General features: G+C 37.2%; 1 protein-coding gene across 1 annotated transcript in view; it reads right to left on the minus strand.

The window, feature by feature from the left end:
• Positions 1–18,668, minus strand: part of PRSS12 (serine protease 12) — a 46,616-nt gene that overhangs the window by 17,191 nt on the left and 10,757 nt on the right. Inside the window, exons 4-9 of the mRNA XM_026081429.1 lie at positions 16,402–16,580; positions 14,043–14,193; positions 10,463–10,641; positions 9,656–9,797; positions 8,395–8,591; positions 3,571–3,712 (exon numbers count right to left, since the gene is read on the minus strand). Of these exons, the coding sequence (XP_025937214.1) occupies positions 3,571–3,712; positions 8,395–8,591; positions 9,656–9,797; positions 10,463–10,641; positions 14,043–14,193; positions 16,402–16,580 (990 nt within the window). The remainder of the gene's footprint in view (positions 1–3,570; positions 3,713–8,394; positions 8,592–9,655; positions 9,798–10,462; positions 10,642–14,042; positions 14,194–16,401; positions 16,581–18,668) is intronic.

Consider the following 18,668-nt stretch of genomic DNA (forward strand, 5'->3'; position numbering starts at 1 on the left):
TCATAATATTGTGCTTCAGACACTTTTCATATATTTATATATCTCTTACTGTGCATAGGTAATCTGTCAACTTGCTGGTAATTGCTGTGAAAGGTTCATTCAATGAAGGAGTGTCCATTCAGTATAGCTACTTTTAATAGGAACTCAATCAAAAAAAAAAAAACACAACTGTTTAAAGCAAATACCTACAAGGAAACAAATGTAGAAAACATGATATTCTAGAGCAAGAAGTACAGCTTAATAGAGAAAATAATTTCATATAACTGGGAGATCCCTAAATGTAGAATTGTTAAGTTTTGCGTGTTTGTTACATGTTGGAACATGATCTTACAACTGTTTTTAGTCCACCCCAATCCAGTGGTGTATGTATCACTTAATTACTGCTTTCCGAGCCAGCTATTCATGCACAGATGGCCATGTGAGGAACAACCCTCTTTGCTTGCTCAGATCTGTCCCTAGGGAGAAGGGCAGTTTCAAGCCCTTAAACCCTAGCTTTTCTCAGACGCAAGGCTGTGCACAATAATATGCTGAGCTCTTTAGAAGCAGTACTACCATTGTTCATAATGCTGTTAATCAGAAAATCCTGTTGATTAGTACAGAGGGCCAGCTACCTTAGAACATTTTTTTTCTGGAGCAGATCGTTTGTGTGGAGCACTAACAGAAGGGTATTTGTACATTTGATGGACATTTGTGTGTGCACCTTTGTGCTCTTATAAGCCTGTTCTAAATAAAAGGGGTCCAGCAGAGCCCTAAAATACTCTTTTGTATGCTAAACCCTGTCAGATATTAGACAATACTTCAGAAAAGGTGCTTGTTCTTTCAGTTCTTATTCTGCTACAAATATACTTTGATTAGAACACTATTAATTATTATTAAAGTTTCATGACTGTTTTTAGCCTATTAGTAGGGCTGTTTTCTAATGTTCCTTATATTATGTTTTACTTCCCACTAGCATTAATAATGAGTTTGGCAGGCTGGCTTTATGAGAGATTTTTAAAACTAGTATTAGTTTGAACATAGTGATTTTGCCAATTCATGGATTCTCTTGCTTCATCCTCAGAAATGAACTCTAATAAATGGCTGAGAAGGTTCCTAAGCAGGATTTCATAAAATAAACATACAGATACGTATTGACATTATGAATAATATATACAGGAAAAAGTCCATTTTCCCAATGTTTACCCTTTGTTTATCCATGTCTCCTTTTTAAGGCAGTCTTTTCTCCCATTTGTAATAGTAAATGTATTTTTTCCAAGGAAAGGAATGCAAAGCCAGTTGTATTAAATTCCCCAGTAGAAAAAACATGGGAGGTAAACATAGCGGTGTAGAGGGAATTGAATGATATTGTTTAGTTCCATGATCAGTCTTAATGAAAACTGATGTCAGCTTCAGTATTATGTGCTTTTTGAGTTCCTCCCAGGAAAAGGTCGTAATGTGTTTACTGCTAAAGAAGCAATACTCATCAACCTTAAAACTCAAATGCATGAACCCAGAAGCCCCAGCCTTGCTTTGGGACAGTCAAGTCATCGCTGAATATAATATGAACATTAGCAAAAAGATCTGTGCATGGACTCTTAGGCCCAGAAACAATTCCAGCTCATCAGTGCATGTAACAGCATAGTCAGGTTTGTGGAATGCAACTGTCTAGACCTAGGAACAGCAATATACAGTGCTTCCAACAGGCTTTCCCAATTTCTCGAACCTAATTTTAGATTTCTAAAATTCATCTCTCCCTAGTCCTTTGGCTAATATGTATCCTACTGTAGCCCATAATCTTAACCCCCTGTTCTGACATGATGCAAATTGAGAGTCCAGCTAACTGTCTGTCTTTGCAGAGGCTTATAGACAGAAGGTGGGGATAAGTGAGTTTGGTCATCTGTGACAGAAATATAAAAGACTGGAGAGGCTGAAGATGAAGCATACTAAAATGATTCAGTGGAAGATAATACAAATGAATGCATTTCGTTAGCTCAGATTTCTTTACAGATACTCAGAGAAGACATTTTACTAGCTTTCTGTCGTATTTCACTAAGATTCTGGTCATTTTCAGCTCGTATTAGTTCTGCTTTTTATATATCTGTCCTTTAGTTGTTATATCTGTACTGCTCTTAGATATCCAGAAAAAAATTGCTCCTGAGTGATGTAAGCCTGATGAAGCAACTTTGTTCAAAAGTGGCATGTACATATTGCAGTGCTTTTAATTACAGCTTTTTTTTTGTCCTGTCAGGTCTATTCTTCTATTTAATGAAGCTTATTCAAATTATCATCATGTAGGTCAAAGCTATAATCCTCTGTATAACAGTTTTATTGTCTTCTAGCTACATAGAGTCAAGTCAGATCAGTAGGTGGAGGAAAAAAAACATGAAACAAGTAATTCAGTAGGTGATATGACAACGTCTGAATCACTGCTAAAATCATATCCACACCTTGTGACAATGGACACTGAGCTGTTGCTATATTTTCTTAAAAATTGTAACAGTCATGTCAGATCAACTAAGATTTCCAAGTCATCAGTAATGATCACAAAAAATACATACTAACAATATACACAATTATAGCTTTCAATAAAAACAGGTCAAGAGCTGTTTGAAACAGCAAGACTATTATCCTAAGAATTTAGCTAAATTCCAGACAATTCCAATAAACTGTAGTAAACCAAGTCTAGGTTTGGAATACTTATATTTTCTTTGTAAGTGTAATGAAAAAGGCATTTTAATTTCCCCTGTTTTTTTCTTATATATGAAGTTATATTGAATTATTAGAGCACTGGAGAGATAGGTATCTTAGGTCTTTGTATATTGACTAAAGATGACTCATTATGAAAATTTTTATATGATTGAAAATTGTAGTCAATTAAGTATGGTGAAACACAGAACTCTGACGTAAAATCAGAAACAAAACAGAATCTACATAGTTCACAGAATATATAATTATCTGTGCTCATCTAAATGTTATATTACTGTTTCTCTCATTTTTTCCAAACTAGAGATTTCACTCTGTAACTTTTTATACCTCTAGAAACCTGGAAACCAAAGGTCAAAGAAGTAAACTAAGAACAGCTGAAGTGAGAAAGACCAGAGAGCTGGTATGCTAAACCAAATTCTCTTCTCAGTTACATCAGTGCAACTAACTAAGTGTAAAAAAAAATTTGGTGTAGTGTGTTTATATCATATGAACATGTAGCACCATAAGTGACAAATAAAATATAGTATTTATTCAGTAGTTTAGTCATTTTGGAATATTTAGCTTTTAAAAAAATATTTTAATAGCTAATATTAACCTGCTTTACGGTTGCCAGTGAGACTGTGAAATACCTTTGAATATTGAAATTCCTTTTCCCAAATGTATTAGTTAATGTATACTCCCTTTGAAGACACAGCCTACTGTTCCTTATGCTAATAGTATAAGTATACTTTTCTAAAGTATACCAAAAGAATACCAAACAGACAACTTTTAAAAGGCATATATTATGTGGTCAAACATAACTGAATGATACTTGGTTGCACAAACTTAACATAATCAGATATAGCAAACAGATAACTTGAGAAATAGCTGTGCAAGTTTTCTTACTTGTAGCCAAGCTGCCGACAGACTACAGCTGCATCCTTATCAGACCATCCATCATCGCAAATTGTCCCCCACTGGCCATTGATAAAAATCTCTACACGTCCTTCCTTCTTATTCTCACCATCCATCAGCCTGATGGGAGGACCTGGGAATAAATTACAATCGTCATCCCACAACAACAGAAGCAAGAACTAGTACGTTAGGTCACTTTCATCGCATTCAGGGTGTAGGGTCAACTGATGCTTATGTCAACAAGCCTAAAATCGGCTGTTAAAGTGGTTGCATATTTTACCCTGTCTGGCAAAAGAAAGCTGTTTTTACAAATTGCAACACAATATGAAATACCACTGTTCTGCCTGTATTTTGAACTTTAGAATTCATCTGTTTCCCTTATTTCATATAAATATGGGTCATAGCTCACAATCTGACTGCAAAAGGCACAGACTGATTCTCCCACTAATGGCAGAGAACACCTAAGGTGTCTTTGTATATGGTACCTTTCCAGGCTGAACACATTTTCCTTGCAGGAACTTTATGGATGAATTTAGCTATATTTCACTTCATAAATCCACTGTCAAACTGGCTACAACCACTCCTCTTGCCACTGTCTCAGCAAAACAGTGCAGCTTTGTGTTGAACTTTTGGTTTTAGTTATTTGTTAGACATGCTATTCTGTATCATGTTTTGTGTGACAGCATAATATTCTACAGTATGCTATTCTAGACTAATGTAGGATATATTGTTTTCTAGCATTTATAATTGAATACTTACTCAGATATGGTCATAATACAAAATCTCACTTATGTGGATTAGTCAGACTTAATTAATCAGTTTTGGTGGTTTTTTCTTTCTTTCTCAAAGCCCAGGGTTCTTATTTAATACTGTTATTCTCGTTCAGTGCGTAGCCTGTACTTAAATTTTGAAACATTAAGCATTTTAAGAAAGCCAATGTCACCCCAGTCTTCAAAAAGGGCAAGAAGGAGGACCCAGGGAACTACAGACCAGTCAGCCTCACCTGCATCCCTGGAAAGGTGATGGAGCAGCTCATCCTGGAAGCCATCTCCAAGCATGTGGAGGACAAGAAGGTGATCAGGAGTAGTCAGCATGGCTTCACCAAGGGGAAATCATGCCTAACCAATCTGATAGCCTTCTATGATGGAATGACTGGCTGGGTAGATGAGGGGAGAGCAGTGGATGTTGTCTACCTAGACTTCAGCAAGGCTTTTGACACTGTCTCCCATAACATCCTCGTAGACAAACTCAGGAAGTGTGGGTTAGATGAGTGGACAGTGAGGTGGATTGAGAACTGGCTGAATGGCAGAGCTCAGAGAGTTGTGATCAGTGGCACAGAGTCTAGCTGGAGGCCTGTAGCTAGCGGTGTCCCCCAGGGGTCAGTACTGGGTCCAGTCTTGTTCAACTTCTTCATCAATGACCTGGATGAAGGCACAGAGTGCACCCTCAGCAAGTTTGCTGACGATACAAAACTGGGAGGAGTGGCTGATACGCCAGAGAGCTGTGCTGCCATTCAAAGAGACTTGGACAGGCTGGAGAGGTGGGTAGAGAGGAACCTCCTGAAGTTCAACAAAGGCAAGTGCAGGGTCCTGCACCTGGGGAGGAATAACCCCCGGCACCAGTACAGGTTGGGGGTTGACCTGCTGGAAAGCAGCTCTGCGGAGAAGGACCTGGGAGTGCTGGTGGACACCAAGTTAAGCACGAGGCAGCAATGTGCCCTTGTGGCCAAGAAGGCCAATGGTATCCTGGGGTGCATCAGGAAGAGTGTTGCCAGCAGGTCGAGGGAGGTGATTCTCCCCCTCTCCTCAGCCCTGGTGAGGCCACATCTGGAGTACTGCGTCCAGTTCTGGGCTCCCCAGTACAAGAGGGATGTGGCACTACTGGAGCAAGTCCAGCGAAGGGCCACAAAGATGATTAGGGGACTGGAGCATCTCTCTTATGAGGAAAGGCTGAGAGAGCTGGGCCTGTTTAGCCTGGAGAAGAGAAGGCTGAGAGGAGATCTTATCAACATGTACAAGTATCTGAAGGGAGGGTGTCGAGAGGATGGGACCAGACTCTTTTCAGTGGTGCCCAGCGACAGGACGCGAGGCAACGGGCACAAACTGAAACACAGACGCTTCCATCTGAACATGAGGAAAAACTTTTTCACTGTGAGGGTGACAGAGCACTGGAACAGGTTGCCCAGAGAGGTTGTGGAGTCTCCTTCTCTGGAGATATTCAAAACGCGCCTGGATGCAATCCTGTGCAATGTGCTCTAGGTGACCCTGCTTGAGCAGGGGGGTTGGACTAGATGATCTCCAGAGGTCCCTTCCAACCTCAGTGATTCTGTGATTCTGTGATTCTGTGAAAGTATATATTTGATTCTCATTTATGTTAAGACTCCTTTATAGCATGCTAGCAATCCAAGTGACCTTAAAACAGTTATGAATTACTTTGAGGACTCTTTATAGTGTTTAAGTGAGAATCAGCTTCTAAATCTTCTAATATGTCATACTTTATAATCCTTAATACTCTAATTAGAGCTTCTTTTTTCTGAATAATTTGAAAGACTGTTCCTCATCATCTTCACATAAATGAAAGATAAGTAAGTTCATTACCCAATGAAATTTTCTTCTAACCCTGTAAAGATGAGAAATTATTTAATCTTGCTCTAAAATAGAGCAGCATTAGGAGACATTTGCATTTGAAATTTAATTCAGATTAAATTAGGTTGTGAATAACTTTCGTAGATCAAACCTTATTCTGGAGTAAAGCTAGTTAAGTCTGGCTTAATTCGTTGATTAAAAGAGGAAGCATTTTAAAATAAAAATAAAGTGCTTTTGCTTCAAATGTAATTTACAGTATATTGTTTACATTGCAGTTCATACTGTCTGGACTGTTACATTTATTAGTCAGTTTTTCTAACTTTCTGTTTAGTTATAGTTTCAGGATCTCATATGTTAACACATGTTGTAGTTATTGTAGTGCATTATATTTCATTTTTAGTGCTCCTTAATGTCTGTATTTCCTGAAGTTATATCATCTACTAATTTCTCATATTTTTCCACTGAATTTATCTTTAAAGGGAGAAAAAAAAATGCTTTTTCAAGTGCTGTGAAGTAAATAGTAACAATAGAGTCTTTGTCCCCTGTCCAACCAGAAATCTTACAGGAAATGTCTGATACGCTATCTTGATTTTCCTGTTGAAATAACGTGGTTTTCTGGAAGAATATGATTTAGGTGTAAATTATACTACCCAGTTAGACCCACAGAATATTAGTGGTACAATATCCTGGTACAATATATCTATTCTTATTATTGTCTCATACTGTTGTATGTTAGCATATATATCTATGAGCAGGAAATAAATATGATTTTCTGGTAATCAGGGATATGAGAATGTTACCATATGGATGCATTTAACTGAACCAGACCTCCTTCAGCTAAGATTATGTTTAATAGGAACTTAAGCAAAGCAGCACAGATGGTTTGCATCTGTAAAGACAGCAGTCATGATGTGAATTCCTGTTATTTTGGGTTTGAGAGAATTCTTTTTACTAAATGTGATTCCACTTCATCTACACATAATGAAACAGTACTACAATGTTCACTGGATGGTTAGAGGTCAAAAGGCAGTAAAGAAAAAGATTATAAAGAAGACACTAGAAAAGTGTGTGTGCAAGTGCTGATTGTTATAAAATCAGGTAGCAATGTAGTGCAGTAAATTCATGTTTTAGTTTGCAGGATAAGCCTTCAATCTGGAATTTCCAGAGAACTTCAGGAACCTAGGCATACAAATCCATTAGATTTCTGTAGAAGCTGGGAATCTACTAGTCCCTTTGCTAATCCTAGTTTCAAAATCAGCTAAAATATACTTCAAAGAATATTGGCAACAGTTTTGTAAAATGTCACATAATGACAAGCTACAAAATCTGTACGTAGCAAATTAAAAAATGAATCTGATTTTCAGAATTGCTGAACAACTCATTGTTCCACTGTAATTTTTAATGTGCATATCTGAAAGCCAGAATTCTTGTTTAATTATCTATACGTGGATTTAGGAGTCTTTAGAATCCATTTGCAAATATTTTATCTACAATACCTCTACATAATTTATATTTTTCTCATTTCTTTTCTTATCAGTCTTTCTATTCTTTCTTCATACAAGTTTGTAGGCTTTTTGGCGTTAAAACTGGCTTTTTTGTCTGTGTTTGTAGCATCATTCATCCTGGTCAGCAACTGGCACCCATTCACCCAGGCCCAGTGTAAACAATAGACAATAGTAATACAGAAATCATTTCATGCTTCTCACCATTTCTTCTTGCTATCTCTGAACTTCCCCTCTTTCCTGATATCTCTTTTTTCAGATTGTCTGAAGATAAGGCCATAGGAGGATGTACTATTGATTTATATCCTTTAATGCAATTGTAATGCACAAGTACCTTTCCAACTTTCAATAGCATAAGACAGGACAACTTGGAGAGTGCTGGGTGAAATGCAGTATACCGCTAGGAAGGGCTGAAGAGATCTAAAATCTCATGAAGATAGAGATTTAGAGAATAGGATCTCCAGATTCTGACTTTGCTACTTTACAAATTTGTGTTGTTCTCTAATGTTCTGGCTGTTTATGTTCCTGTATACAAAGCCTGATTACTTCTTGTGATCTTCCGGTGAAGTGAGCTTTTTTTCCTTCCTCTTCCTTTGGCATGTGCACACATCTGCCAGTGACTGACTGATAGATATTAGGACTTTGAGCACCGTAAGTACAGTATACTTCTCTCAGGTCTGCACCCACAGCAATACTCATATTGTGAAGTAATCAAAGAGATGCTTTACCGAGTGAGAGTTTATGGCTGTCATTATCTGGATGACAAATTAGTCTCACATCCTCCTGATGGTTGCAGTCATGCTTTCCCCACTCTCTTTTTGAACACTGCAGAAGGTTTGTCTCCTTCCCTGAGCAGCTGACATCATCCAGCCAGATGGGCCCAGAACTTCCTTCTGAGTAGCTCTCAGGTGTGCTTTTTCCATACCTGCATAATAAATAGGTATGCATAACATTTTGATCTGTAGTGATCGGAGGGCGTGTGATACTTCAGCACTAAAGGAAATAAGTTATTTCTGAAGAAATAAAACAAAGATCTCTCAAGCACAACAGGGAATGGTATTAACCATGACCAAGCTGATTCAGTTAGCATTAAAATCAATGACAGCACTATATGCTTCTTCCCTGGTAACTTTTCTTTCTTTCTTTTTTTTTTTTTTAAGGAATTACTGTTACATTCTCACAAACTTGAAAATGTAAAAATGTTTTACCTTTGATTAAGGCTTCAATTCAACCAAATATACAATTGTCTCATTGACTTTTGAGACTTAAAACGTTTTTAATATTATACATACATTTGAATGTCACATCTGCGAAAAATGAGACAAAGTTCTTCTGTGAATGTGATGTGTTTTAACATGAATATAGTTATTATGTCAATGGATTTTGACACCAGTGAGTGAAAGAATACGGCAAGAGAAAGATGGCTGAGTGAGAGCATGTCTTTGTAACCAGAGTCAGTAGGAAAAGGAGTGAAGAATGAATGCATAGAGCTCTAAAGGGAATTTTTATAACATATGTATTTCAAAAAATAAGAGTGTTCTAGTGCCTGACTGGAATTCTTTCTTTTTTTTTTTTTTTGAGCTGAATCCAGAGGGCCTAATACCTTGAAAGTCTCTGTGTTTTTAATTTGAAAGAATTTGGAGAATCAAACTTCTAAGGTTAAAATTGAATATAACAAATCAGTTTTTCTCTATAGCATGTGTGTTAATCTCAGTCAGCCAAAAAGATAATTGGAAGGAACTTGGTGAATAAACACTGCTGAATCACTGGCTGAATTGAGACATGCTTTTTCTTGTACCTAAACTGAGGGCATAAATATCTGATAGAGGCTGAGTGAAGCAGGTTTTAATGGATTTTAACCCAGTAGTTTCTGTAAAGCGCTCAGCTAATATATAAAAAACCAGACCCTTGAAGAATGTAGGGATTGTGTAAATGTCTCTCATCATTGTCAAGTCAAAGAGTCAGATTCCTAATATCAATTAATCTTACTTAAATCCCAGCTGCCGGCAAACCACCTGCGTATTCAGCTCAGTCCACCCATCATCGCAGATTGTGCCCCACTGCCCGGTATAATAGACCTCCAGGCGTCCCTCATGACTGCCTTTCCCACTTGCTAGTCTTAATGCACCATCTGTGTCATTAACAAGTAAGGAGAAAGAAAAACAAAAATAAGAATCAGTTTTCCTTAGGTTCTACAAAAAATAACTAACAACATTACATTTACTGCATTGGATCAGAATATTAGACTACTAAACCTAATGCTGATCACTAGGTTTTGTTTGATCAGAAGATGAAAGAAATGCCATAATGCTTCCAGTTGGTTGTGTAGTGTTACATAATACAGTTCTGTAAGTGCAAGAGAAACAGTGCAAGATACCAATCCCCCACGTCCCTGTTACATGCCTAGTTCACAGGAGCGGACTCTAATTGTGTGATTTCATTGTATACATGCCTTATCTTTTACTTTGTATATTCTGCCTATTTCCCATTATTTCTGTTGCTGAAACATTTATTGTCATTGATAGATACAATACAGAATTATGGCAGCACATGTAATTATCCTACTTCAAAGAAAATGCCCCCACATAGTAAGTGGCAGTTAGCAAGCTGCTGAGGAACCAAGGGTGTGTGCTGAATAACAAGATTTTCTGTACCTGTAAAATTTCCATAAGCAACAGCTGATTCTTTGTAATACTGCCAGAACATTTTATTACTTAAAAAAAAAAAATCTCTTTCCAGAGCTGTCAATTCTGCACTTGTCACTATTTTCCAGTGCGATTATTCATCACTAGCTACCTGTAAGAGGCGTACAGGAAACGCCAGCATCTTCTTTGTGGCCACAGTTGTGTTCTTGCCAGGAGCTTTTAGGACACTGTTCTATAGATAGTTCATTTCCTGTACAACGCACTTCATCCAGCAGCACTGGGCCTGAGCCCTCTCCAAAGTAAGCCTGGCTCCATGCTTTGGCAACACCCCTGTGCAAATGTAACAAACACCCAGTCAAGAACAAGCAAGCTGAAGAGTCTTGAATGCAATGGGAACAGCTATAGTGTTGCATAGCCAGCTTCTAAAATAGCAAATGGGATTGCCTAAATAGCCACTGCACTGGTAACTGACAATGCAGCCCATGTTATATTACGTGATAAAATGTGGTTCTACAGTCAACTTCAGTCTCTGCTGAGACTAAAAAGCGAGCTCAAAACATACTGTTTCCACACTTCCACAGTCTGAATATACTTACAACATCAAATTCTACTGTGTTGGATTTAGGACATTTTCCATTTCTATCTCTTTTGATTTTTAAGCATAACATTCCTAGAAGAGATTATACATGTACAGATGGGTGTGAGAGTTCTGACCTTAATTTTCATTTAATGCTTATGTGCAATAATAATCCCTTATCTTTCTATAGTGACTTTCATCTGTTGATCTCAAAGTACATTAAACCCAGATGAGGCAGGTGATTTTAATATTGTCAAGCTAAAGTGCTTCATCAATCTTGAAAACACACTGTGAATTTTCAGACTGTTTCTCTGATGACCAGAAGACTCCTTCAAGTGGCAGAGCACATGGAAAATATCAAAAGCAAGCCTTATTTACTCAGCAGGGAGACCAGTTATAATTTGCAGTTGCTTCAAAGAAGCAGGTGAGCAAAACAAAAATATTTCAGAGCACTCAGCAAACAACATTTTAGCAAAACATATTCTGCTTTCTTGGAATTTGTCAGGTTAAATCAATAAATTCAGTCTGAAGTTAGTACCTTTTTTCTGAGAGAGGTTTATAATTAGACATTACCTTTTCTTCAGAATGACCTTCTTAATTCCAAGTAACATTTTAACAGATAACGTGTTCTACTACTGGGAATACCAAGAAGAATTCCAAATAGTTTGGAAATAACATTTTTCCCTGAGCTTTGCAAGCATTTACTGATTGCCCTTGCCCTTCTTTGATTTAGGTTGTTAAGTAACCATGCCTTCTTATATATAGCACTGATTCATTGAAGACTTGTAGTTTGCAATGCTGGTAATGGGAAGAAGAGCCAAGCGCTCCCCCTTTTTTATTTCATAAAGAGCTGCTTTTCTAACTGGTTGGAATTGTGATAGCATATTATGATTACATAGTAAACTAAGAAAATATAATGCACAGAATACACAAAGGCTAATACTTACTTCAAATCTAGATATCCAATATAAGCATCTAAATAAATAAAAACATCTCAGTTTTCAAATGTTGCCTGCATTTGCATTCCCTAAGATAGGCTCTGTGAGTTCTCAGCACTTCAGGCTGTTTTAGTAGAAATGGATAAATACAGAATAAAGAGCCTAGTTTCAAGATACCTTGTTTTTATCAGTTTTACCCTAGATGTATTACAGGCTTATTGCAGAAAGCCTAGTTTACTGTTAGTTGTTTAGATGACAGTGCTTTGAAACATTCATATGTATATGATAAATTATCTTAATTTAAGTTTATTGGGTAGTATTTGCATGATGCAAACTAAACACAAAATGAAAATTCTCATACATAGCTTCCCATTTCTTGTATCTTTTATTCTGCTGCTGGTGCAGATGTATAGAATGTGTTAGAAAAAAAATCCTTATCCATTAAGAAGCTGGTAGAAATTAAAGAGATAATGCTTTACTACTATGAATGTTGAAAACAAATTATACTATAATCTAATGAGATTCTCTGGAGTTCCAATAAAACAGAGACCACAAACCCATTATAATAACAAGGGCAATTTGTATTTACCAAAAAGTATTTGTGTAACCAAATAATAAAATTAATTATCATTATTTTTCACCTATCATTGGAAGAGTAATATTCTGAAGTTTTATTTTGTAGGGTGCTACAGAAAACTTGAAAGGATGTGGGAAGCTACTTGCTGAGAGGCCTTATTTTTACAATTTGTGGTACATTTCCAGATTGATTAGCAGTATGTAAATTTAAATTATTTTTATGACTTCCTAACTGCTCTGCTTTGCCACTGTTGGTAAATTTCAGTTCACAGATAATGAGCATACTTGTCAAGACATCTTGATTACTTGAGAAATGCTGCAAATCTTGAGATGTATTTCAAAAAGACTTAGCACCATCTTAAAATGATTTAGCCACCTCTGCTCAGAAACCTGAATCAAATTAGGAGAATCTCAGAACTGCAGTTGCTGAACTTAAATCAAGTAATCAAATGTTTTACTGTAATCAGTAAGGAAACAGGTTAAGAGCACTACATTCATCATTAGTATGAAGAAAATTAAATAGTCATTTAGAAACTCCTAGAAATTATTAATAGTGGTCCAGCTATAGGCTTTTTCTGCTGATGAAATATAATATATGCTTTTGATTAGGTACTCTTAATTGGATATGTACAGATATATAGAAATACCTATATAGCTGTTCTACACAAGGACTGAAGGATGTACACTAATTTGGTCCTGGAACCACACATTGTACATTGAGGATACAAAGAAATACTGAATAGCACCAGTTATTTGGTGCACAAATAGGGGAAAGTTACTGTGGAAAAAAAATTACACAGTGTTTTAATTAAAAATCATAACTTAAATCATATACACGAGAGTGTTGAACTGAAAATTACACAACCTTTACAGAATACTATTATTTTCTATCTTTTAATATCTTTCTTTGCAACCTTAACATTCTTTTAATTTTTTTTTTTTTTTTGTACATACGCCCTAGACTTAAACAGAAAGTAAATTGGAAAAAGGTAGAAGTCCGACGTCAGAGGAGCATGTCAGTTCCCAGCTGGCTCACCAGCAGGCCTAGAAGCTCTGCAACTGTTGCACAGATCTCAGCCTTTTGAGCTAGTTTGGATGGCACTGTCAGGAGCCCTGGGTTCAGTGTCAGGTTACAAGCCATGTATAATCTGGGGGCTACTTCTTAGTGCCACAAGGCTTGCTACCTTCAATGACACTTCTTTTAATTCACGATAATCCTAGCAGGGGTGAGCAGGTGAGTTCTTTCCAGTCTCTTCTGCGCTGACCTGCTTAGTTCTTATCCTGGTCTGTCTCAGACATAATCCCCGACTCCTGCTTGGTTCTGTACCGTAGTATCTTCCTTCCCTGTATCATGCTCCTACTTCTTTCCTCTCTAACCCATCTGGCCTGTCATCCCAGTTGTCCTCTATCATCTCTTCCGTCTCTGATCCATCACCTCTCCTCTTTGCCTCCCACTTCTGCAGCATCTTTCCTCAGTACTGTATGCTCATTTCTGTGTGATATCAAAATCAGCCCTGGTTGTTGTAATAAAAAGTATTATTAGTGCTATTTTAAAGAAGAATTTTTGAAAACTCAAAGCCATGTATCTTACTAACTTTCCTGCTTTGCTACTGAAGTAGAAAATATTTAGAAAAACATACCCAAGGCCAAGCTGCCGACAGACAACTTCAGCATCCGCATCATCCCATTGATCATCACAGACAGTCCCCCACTGGCCAGCATGGTAGACTTCCACTCTTCCTTCATGAGCTTTGTCTCCACCAGCCAGACGGATTGGAATAAAAACAGAGGCTATGATCAAGCACAGAATATAGGAAAATGTCATTTCTTTCTCAAAATGTTATCCTGATAGTAAAGAAAAAAAGAAAATGGTTTAATGGTTTGCCTGGCATTGCTCAAGAACTACACTTTATTTTTTCTAATTAGATGGAAATTCTGAAATTGAACTTGTTAGAAACTGGTTCCCTCAAGCTCCACTCTGGGTAGCTGAAGAATATTATACAGGCTGGTAACCATACTGAACTCCAGTTACTTAAGTGTCAAAGTGTTCACAGGTATTTAGGACCATAAGGCGAAATACCAGTCAGCAGAGTTGCAGTTTTACCAGTAAAAGCAAAATTGGCTCCATACAGTCTTGGTCTCAGAGGGCAAAATCTTCAGTAAGAGGCAAAAATTCTGCCATTGTCACAACTGTAGAATTTCACACTCATGTTTTCTGATTCCTTTGGTAATTCCAGTCAGAGCACTGAAATCTCGTTGACTACTGAGGCTCACTTTAATTGTGTAACATTGTTCCCTTTCTTAATCTATCAGCCTGTCTCTGAGATATGCTTTGATTTTTGTTTTATTTTCAAGTCTTTTCAAGATCTGAAGCCCTTTTCTGGTCCTGCAGAAATTCTCCTGGAAGCATCTATAATATACCTCAGCAGAAAACTATAATAATAGAAACAGCTTAAAACCACATAAAAAATAATCACTTTTGTATTTAAAGGGTTATTTTAAGGTTTAACTGTGTCTAATATCTGAATGATTTACAATGTGACTCATTTTGGTGTAGGCCTTCCCAAAAATTAATGCTATCATTTCATCAGTTTCTTGGCTGAAAAAAAGGAAATTGAGGGAACTTCACCAAATTCATCTTACTATTTCACTCATATGAAATCTGGGGGATTTTTTGGTAGTTATTTAAAAAGGCTAGTGGCAGTAGAACCTGCAAAACAAACATGCAACTTCAGAAAGTTTTAGCTAATCAGCTGGTTCTCGTGACTGATTTCATTAATTTCAGATATCTCAGACTCTAAATTATTGATAAACTTCCTTCCAGCATTCTTGAAATGAACAAAACCCTTTAAATAAATTTCTGTAAGCAAAACAAAGTTTTTTGGTGAAAATGTCCATAAACAGAAGGGAAACCTTATGATCTAAGAATACAATTTTCAAATTTATAGTTTTCAGTTTCTTCAGGCAAAACTGTTTCTCTTGCTTTGGTCCTTGAACTTGCTTCGTAAGTTAAAAATCATCTCCCTTCCTGCTACGTTACAGTTTCCTAAACAAAGACCAAAATAATCTTTTCAATGTTATTTATGAAAATACTCTTCATGAATAGTGGAGCTTTAGAGCAGAAATGCATCTACTTTTGGATAGGCAGGTAAGCGGGAGAGGAAAGGAAGCACAGAGCCAGCTGCAGTTATACAACATGTTTTGGTTACAGCTGAAGAGATCGCCATTGCCAGCTCCTCAGCGCTACCTGCCTATCCTTCCTTGACACCAGCAACATCTTAAATCTGATGGCATAACTGCCATGTATTTCCTGTTTATCATTTCAGTTAAAATAATCTGAAATATCTTAAAAGCATTAAGAATATTTTTCTCTAACCATATCATTTTGGCTTGGTTATGTGTGAGGCAGTGCTCTTGAGCTAGGAGAGCTTTGACCTGTTTTAGATGCATGTGGAATAGGACAAAAACTTCACAGTTCCTTGTGTGATGTCATTGACATTTACAGTAAGGAAAGTGAGCTCAATATTCATCTGACATTTCTACACCAAAGCTCCCTACCAGAAAGCATAGCATCTGAGGAAAATCGTTGCTCTTTACGAAACCAGAAAACACACTAACAAATTGATACTGTAGCATGTGTTGCTACCAAAGACAACCTCCTGCTAAAAAAAAAAAGGGAGGGGGGCTGGGGGAGCACACAATCCTACTTTTACAGCTAGAGTTCCCTTGGAGGATTTTTGCTGTTCAACCTTTCTCACAACCTGGATCTCAAAGCAACAATTTGCTTGCTAATAATGAAAAGGTAAAGGGTGATGCTGCTAGTAGCTGCTTTTGTGGTGCTCAGGAATTTGAAGTGAATGATGCTATGAGTCAGTCTATTTAATTTCCTGTTCTAAGAAGTCTAATAAAGTTTTTTTTTCTAATTTTATCACGAGCAATTATGACTACTTTTATTTATATAAGGTGAAGAGGTAACCAAAACATATGTGCTTTTTTTACCCAGGGAAGAGCTACATGTGACGGCAGCTGCCATTTTTTGAGGACACGTCCCATCCTGCCAGATGTCTTTTTCACATAACAGTATATTTTCTTCGTCACCATGGCAACGTACTTCACTCCAGTAAACAGGGATAAGGCCCAGTCCAGCAAATGGTATGTGTTTTGCTGTACCTTTTTCACTGTAAGAAGAATAATCAGGAGAGGACATTAGGAGGGGTGTGGGGGAAGTGAAATATTTGTTCCTGAAATCTGTTCTTTCCTGGTTCCCATATATAAAACTTGGGATAGAAAAGAACAGGCTTTCTTCAACAGGATAGCCATCACATTTTCATCCAGTTGAGCATTGTCTTCTTCGCTAAGAAAAGTACCAGATGTGACCCAGTTCTTGCCATTGTGTTGTGGGATATTTTAGTACAATGGTCTGCATTGCTGCAGGGCCAGCTATGTTCCTTTTCTCCTTGTTCTTAACTACAAAAATCAACACAGAGATTCTGTCCAAAGTCCACAGGAGGATCTACAGTACCTTTCCACTGCAGATTTACTTACAGAAGAAGTAATGCTAAGGGGACTTTCACTCTCCTCCTCTCCTGTACTCCACTGACATTGACCAGTACTCTGCCCATACTCATGTCATACAATATGGTTGTGGCCATGGGGCAGTGAAGCCGCCTCATACTCCATTAGATCAGGTCCATGTCCATTATTCTCTATTCAGCCATTGCCATTCATCCATCCCCAGCATATTTAAAAACAGCTTCCTTTACATTTTAGGTTGAATCTAATAAGCCAATTATTGAGCCTTCTTAGCCTCCGTATAATGCCCATTGAAATTAAACTAAAAACAAAGCTCAAATATTGTAAGATCAAAGGAAAAGATAGATGGAATCCCCTGAAGAGCACCAATAATACCTACTGAATTCACCTTGTAGGGTATAGCCCCAAATTTCTGCCAAACAGTCATGATTGATAGCATAAATTGTTTTGACTATTATTTAGGAGGGGAGGGGTGGCCTACTCTGATTTAAGTCATTTCTGCTGACAGGGCCCTTATCACCCTTATCACTGAACTACCTTTGCTAATAAGGGTCTTGTTCAACCAAAATATTTAGGATATGGAAGGCAAAAAGAACTTAAATGAAAATGAGGAAAGGAGACATTACATGTAGACAGCTGAAGTCATAAGCAAAATCACAGCCTCCAGATGGCTGAACTTTTATCTCATCTAATCCTCATATTTTTATAAATTGACTTGGTGTGTCCAGATTAATACTAAACATTATAAAACAGCTTAGATTTAGTTCTGGCTAGCACTCCTAAAAAGTGGAATAATCGTTATGAACATCACAATGCAAATACACTATTCTAGCCCCCTAGTGCTTGTAAAAGACAAAATCACTTCCTTGATATATAACTGAAAGAAATGTCAGAAAGGCTATAAAGCCAACCATACTGTGTGGTTTATTGAGAAACTGCAAACTGAATGGAATGCTAAGAGTGTATTCAAGTAATTGGGTCGCCTAACTTGGACAGCATTTATATGCTAGAAGCTGAAATTGTATTAGGTTTTTTAAAATACCTGTAGGTGTGGGCATTTTCTTCATTATCGCAGTTTCATTGTACTATTGCACTTACAACATCACTATAGGCATTATCTAGAGCTGAATGACCAAATTACGTTAAAGGATCCTGTTGATTAACTCTGTTCTGACAGACACCAAGCCTCAGAAAAGAAGGGGCCATTTTCTCATTCAGAAATATAGAGAATAGCCATGGCAGCTTAAATCTCACTACTTTTAGTTATACCTTCCTAAACCATTTCATTATTTAATTAAAACATTCTCTACAAGTGGTCAGAGGCAACTGATATAGATAGTGACAGATAAAACTTACATAATCAAACAAAATTTTGAAGTGTTCCATTCTCTGAAGTTTTAGAAAGCAGTAAACATAGCAATGAAAAGCAGTGGTCAATGAGGACAGTGAGTTGTTAGCATAACGTAGTGCCTTTCAACCTGTGCAATATTACTATAACTTTGTAAAATGATTCCATGAAAACATAAAGTTTCAAAAATTTTCTGTTTTGGGGGCTTGTTATCAATGTGCAACTCTGAAAGTAAACCATACAAATCATCTGGTTGCATGAAAATAGGCACAGCAAAAATACCACATTTCCCAAGAACATAGAGTCTCAGATGTTTCTTGGAAGGATATAATGGATGATTACCAAGGTAGCCCCATGCTTCTGGGAACCAGGAATATTCTTATGA

The sequence above is a fragment of the Apteryx rowi genome, unplaced genomic scaffold (genome assembly GCF_003343035.1).
Source record: "Apteryx rowi isolate R43461 unplaced genomic scaffold, aptRow1 scaffold_55, whole genome shotgun sequence".
Lineage (NCBI taxonomy): Eukaryota > Metazoa > Chordata > Aves > Apterygiformes > Apterygidae > Apteryx > Apteryx rowi.